Below are 6000 nucleotides of genomic sequence, written 5' to 3'. Positions count from 1 at the left end.
AGGTGGGAAAGAATTGTTTGACCAAGAACACATAGTGAGTGGGTGAGTGTCTCAGAATGCAGGGTGTGTGTGTGTGTGTGTGTGTGTGTGTGTGTGTGTGTGTGTGTTTAGAAGTTAGATCACACCTGTACACATTTTGTACTGGTAACAATTGGTTCTCAACCCTGTATTCCCTTTTTCCTCCCCTCAGAGGTTTAGAGACGAATGACAGGCAGGTTAAAATTTAGACTTTGGGTTTTTGTTTTCACTCAGACCAGGGTCTACAAAAGAGCAGATCTTGCCTCCTGCTCTTCCCTGTCACCTTCTGGATTTGTGTCCCCATGGGTAAGAGGAGCTGGTAACCTGCAGGGCTGCAGCCAAAGCAGCTGCTGCTGTTGGAACTGGCTAGGAGAAAACCTGCCGCGAACTGTGTATGCTGCAGATTTAGTGTTTGGCTTTGACTTTTGATACGTGGTCTCACTATGTGGCCCTTCTGCCTCAGCGTCCGGAGTGCTAGGATTATGCGCATGTGTCTCTATGCCTGTCTTAGCTTTTTCTTTGGTTGTTAATCTGGGAGATGAGCTTTACATACAGAAAGGGGTGTGTGTTGCTGATAGTGTAGAAAGTTTGGGCTGAATGAATAATAAAAGCTTCTTATCCAACTGTGTGCCAGATTCACACTCTTGTCGGCATTTACTCCAAAGTGCAGTAAAAACTCTCATTCAATTACTTCTTCTTTTAAGATCCTTTCACTGCAGGAAGCAGAAAGCTTTCGTCTTTAAATAAAGTTTAATCACATACATACATAGGTTATTAGTCATGTCCGCATTGTTGCTCTAAGGCTTGAATAGTCTTTCAAAATAATTATCGCTTGGGGCAGTATAATTTAGAAGATAGTGTCTACCCTTAGTGAACCTTAAAGGTTTTATTTTTTTGTTTTTGTTTTTTGTTTTTAAGACAGGGTTTCTCTGTGTAACCTTGGTTGGTCTGGACTCTCTTTGTAGACACACAGAGATCCACTTGATTCTGCCGCCTGAGTGCTGGGATTAAAGGCATGCATCACCATACCTGGCCCTCTTAAAGGTATTTTTATTAACAAGTATTTTCCATAAGTCAATGCTGCTGTGCCAAACCTTTTATGGGAACGCTGGGAACCTGAACTCTGGTCTTCACGCTTCCACAGTGAGAAGTAACCAAGTGAGCCACCTCCCGAAGCCCTTGGCCTATTTGAGTTAGCACTGTTTGCAAACAGCTAGCATAGGGGCTGGAGAGATGGCCCAGAGGTTAAGAGCACTCACTGCTCTTCCAGAGGTCCTGAGTTTAATTCCCAGCAACCACAACCATCTATAATGTAATCTGATGCCCTCTTCTTGCCTGCAGGTGTACAGTTAGGCAGAGCACTGTATAATAATAAAGAAATCTTAAAAAAAAAAAAAAAGGCTCACATAGCTGCTTTCTTCCCTCTGCTTATTGTGTAAAATGTAAGTGAGTTTCCCGTTCCCTCGGTCTGTATTTTCTTCCAGAAGTACACATAAGGGACTCGCTGGTGTAGAGAGTGCTGGCTTCTTTTCCTGGAAACTTCAAAACAGTGGCTTTCCTACAATGATTCTGCAAGGGCATCTTTAGTGCTGGTCCTCAGGTCTGAGATTTGTTCAGAGACAATCCAGGCCCTACCTGCTCAATAGTCTCCTGGCTTGCTGGTTAGTCGGCAGCCTGTTGTATCACACACCACCGCGCTGCTGCTTCCTATAACTTTTCTCTTCAAGTAGAGCCCTTCTAGGTCATGCTGCCAGGCAGAACACAGAGGGAAGGGAAGAGGCCAGCAGAAATGGGGCTGAAGGCCGGCTTTGCCACGACTCCATCGTCAACCTCTCTGCCTTGGCTCTCGATGCCCATGTACCATCAGATGAGATCAAAGTAAACTTCAAACGTGGTCAGGATGGTGCCTGGCTGACACTTTACTCTCAATAAATCAATTAGCAGCCTACTTACACTGTAGCTGTGTGTACGCACGCAAATACAGTAAACAGGAACAGAACCTAATGGCAGTGTGTAGGATATGGTCTATAGGGCAACCGTGGTGTCATCCCTCACACATTGTTCGCCTTGCTTTTTGAGAGAGAATCTCTCATTGGTCTGGATCCACTGATTAGACTAAGCTGGCTGGTCAGTGAGTCCAAGGACCTAGCTATCTCTGCTTCCCCACAGCTGAGATTGATTACAAGCATCTACCACCATACACAGCTTTTTTCCCCTTTTATCTTGCACATTTTATCCACTGAGCTATGATTCCCACCCCCATGGTAATATTATTAAGAACAGACAATCAAGGCCGGAGAGATGGCTTAGTGGCTAAGAGCACTGGCTGCTCTTCCAGAGGTCCTGAGCTCAATTCCCTGCACCTACATGACAGCTCATAACTGTCATAATTCCTGCTCCAGGGAATTTGACAACCCCAGACAAATATGTATGCAGGACAAATACTAATGCACATGAAATACAAATTTTTTTAAACTTAAAAAAAAGAACAGTCAATGCTTTAAAATCTGAATTAGACAGTTTATATTCTAAAACACACACAAATCTGTACCAATTTAAATACAATAAACTTGAAAGGGAATATAAATTACAGTTTTTCTTTTTGTTTTAAACAGATGATAGTAAAATACTACAGTCAGCTCACTATACACACAAAACAGCAGCTTTTCAATAAAATCTCCCATATCTCCCTCACCAATGCTAAGAACTTAAAAAGAGTACAGCAGGCTGCACACATGCTCTCTCACTTGCTCTCACAACACACGTGTAGCTGTACACAGAGGTCCATTGTACAGGCATCTACAGAATAAGTACATAAAATAATTTTGTAAAAATCTCCACACACCATCCTGCAATGTCTCTGCTTGCAGGAGACTTGGGGAAAAAAAAAAAAAAAGACGACAGAGCGGTCGGTATTCAGTCCCCCTCAAACAAGGTGACGTGCAAACCCATGAACTTAACAGCTGAGTCCAGCTCTTCAGCATTTCCCAGAATCAAGCAAAATGGCAGAACCACACACACCACAATGGGATCTAGCAATCTGAAACAAATTGATAAAGAAGCCCCACATCAAGACTCCGCCCCCCGCTACCCCTCCCCTCCCCCCAGTGCCCTTTCCCACTTTCAATTACAATACTGCCCTGCACATTCCACTTGCTGGGATGGGCTGAACAGGATAAGGGCAATGCTGGGGTGGAGGAGGAGCCCCAGCCATTGTCAGTGGTCAGTATCAGGTCAGCAGGTCTCAGGCTAGGTGGAAGACCAAAGGTTATAGCTGTGAGAGTCCTCAGTGTGCTTAGGAAACAGCACACTGACAGGGCAGTACATGGCTTAGGAGCTGAGGGAAATATGGCACCAGACTGGGACTGAGGATTATATACACACACAAAACAGGAGCGGGCAGCAAAGACTCATGGTTCAGTCTCAGAAGTTCTTTGGTTATAAAGAACAGCGCCTGCAGCGTTTTCTATAAAGAGGGACTTAGAAGCTCATTCTTACATAATAAAACATGTTTCTCACCTGCTCGTGTCAAAGCAGTCATCCAGGTCGCTTTGCAACAGGGTCCAGTACCTTGTGATTTTTGACAAATCACTTATCTGCATTTTAATGTGCAGATATGTCTCTGAACAGACATACCACAGATACACAATTCATATACATAATATATATTATTTATAAAAAAAAATCAGAGCATTGACTCCAGAGTCTGCAGTAAGAACTGATTTAAAAATGTACAAGAATAAAGTTTGAGTCTGTGGAGGTCTTTACACAGTGGGGGCATATAGGAAGTGCAGACGAAAATACTGCCACGTAGGTAAGCCGAGATTTTGATTCTCGTCCTTTCTGGAAGGAGCAGGGGCTGTGATTTGCCGTGGGACAGAGTGCGGCTTCTCCCACTGGGGAGGGGAAGTGCAGGGCTCCCCCATGCTGGTCTGAGGTCGAGCTGGGTCACAGCTGTCTGAAGACGGAGCACATAGTGTCCCAGGGTGGGACGGGTGAACAAAGCTGCCGAGCTGTGGCCTGCAGGTGCATGGCTGCCTCTTACCGAGTGGCCGTGGCTTCCTGGAATACAGAGACTGGTGAGTCCAAACTCCTGGTCCCCACTTCCCCACCCCCACATAGGGCCCACCCTCCAAGGGGCTTTCTGGAGGGTCAGACCAGACTGAATTCATTATGGAATCTCAGAGAATAGGTGAAGCTTCTGTGGGGAGAAGCCCATGTTCTGAGAAGAAAAAAGAAGTAGAGGAAAAAGTTCCCCAATTGACTTTTGGTCTCCTTTCACATCCCCTAAGTACTGGGAATTGAACCTAGGACCCCATGCATGCTAGGCAAACACTATACCACTGAGCTACATTCTCAGCCCTTCAAACAGCTGTTACTGGGTATGTGTATTTGTGGCGTATGTGTGTATACACATATGTACTTCATGTGCCTGTGCATGAGGAAGCCAGAAGAGAATATTCAGTGACCTACTCTATCACTCTTTGATTTATCCCCAGAGACAGGTGAACTTGAAGCCCACCAATTCAGACAGGTTGGCTCGCCAGCAAACTCCAGGATCCTCCTGTCTCGACTCCTCAGCACTGGTTCTGACCCTACATGGTCACACCCAGATTTTATATATGTGCTGGGGATTCTAGCTCCAATACTCGGGCTTGCACATCAAAGTGCTTTTACCCTCCGAGCCACCTCTCCAGCTCTCAAATAGACTTGTATTGTCAAAACAACTTATTAAAATCAACACATGGGCTGGGCGTGGTGGCGCACGCCTTTAATCCCAGCACTCGGGAGGCAGAGGCAGGTGGATCGCTGTGAGTTCGAGGCCAGCCTGGTCTACAAATTGAGTCTAAGACAGCCAAGGCTACACAGAGAAACCCTGTCTTGAAAAAAAAAATCAACACACCAACTAGGGTTGTAGTTTATGGGTTGACCTAGCATCCAAGAGTCCCTACGTCCAGTTCATACCACTGCAAATACAGCCAGCTCCAGTCCAGCAGAAACCCTAATGTAAGATACTTTCTGTTCTTGCGTGGTATATGCACACACATTTATTAGGGAGGGTGTATCCATGTATGCAGGTGTGTGCGGGGCGGGGGTGCAAGGATGTGGGGAGGGGGCAAGAGTTTGGTGCCCTGTGTCTTTCTCAGTAGAACTGCACCCTCTTTTTTTCAGACACAGTCTCAGTGTACAGCCCTCGTTGGCCTGGAACTCAATAGGTAGACCAGGCAGGCCTCCAACTCACAAGAGATCTGCCTGCCTCTGCCCCTAGAGTGCCGGAGTCAAAGGTGTATGCTTCTGTGTCTGGCCTTTTAAGTGGATGCTGGTGACAGAAAGCCAGTTCTTCCTACTTATCCAGCAGGCACTTTACCAGCTGAGCCATCTCCCCAGGCACACAAAATTCTTTTTGAAGAAGAAGAACTGCCAGTCGTGTGTGTGTGTGTGTGTGTGTGTGTGTGTGTGTGTGTGTGTGTGTGTGTATACTTTTAATTCCAGAGCTTGGGAGCAGAAGCAGGTGGATCTCTGTGAGTTTGAGGTCAGCCTGATCAACATAGTGAGTTCCAAGACACACAGGGCTAGGTAGAGAGACCCTATCTTTAAAAAAAAAAATGCTATAATGCTACTATTTGAATGCAGCCAACATTTCTGTACATTATTTACTTTAGAATTTTGAGGACAGGGTCTCACTCTGTAGTCCTGGCTGGTCTTGGACCTCAGGCAGTCTGTCTCAGCCTCCTGAGTAGTGATGTTACAGATATGGGCCACCACCTCTGGTTTATATTACACATTTAAACGAAGCTCTTGGGGAGGCAGCAGCAGGCGGATCGCTGTGAGTTCAAGGCCAGCCTGGTCTACAAAGTGAGTCCAAGATGGCCAAGATAACATAGAGAAACCCTGTCTCGAAAAACAAAAACAAACAATCAAAAAACAAAATAACAACAAAAAACCTAAACCAAGCTCTCTGGCATGGACTTAATGTTCTAT

General features: G+C 45.6%; 1 protein-coding gene across 5 annotated transcripts in view; it reads right to left on the bottom strand.

Annotated features, from left to right (window-relative positions):
* Positions 1–3725: 3725 nt before the first annotated feature.
* The window catches only part of KIF13A (kinesin family member 13A), a 185215-nt gene continuing 182940 nt past the window's right edge, over positions 3726–6000 (bottom strand). For all 5 annotated transcript variants that reach the window (XM_084795083.1, XM_084795085.1, XM_084795084.1 and 2 more), the window contains one exon: positions 3726–4080. In XM_084795083.1, the coding sequence (XP_084651209.1) occupies positions 4060–4080 (21 nt within the window). In that variant the 3' untranslated portion in view covers positions 3726–4059. The remainder of the gene's footprint in view (positions 4081–6000) is intronic.

This window comes from Acomys minous, assembly GCF_964271855.1.
Source record: "Acomys minous genome assembly, chromosome: 9".
NCBI lineage: Eukaryota > Metazoa > Chordata > Mammalia > Rodentia > Muridae > Acomys > Acomys minous.
The sequence above is the reverse complement of the archived record's forward strand: the minus strand, read 5'-3'. Positions and strand labels throughout refer to the sequence as shown.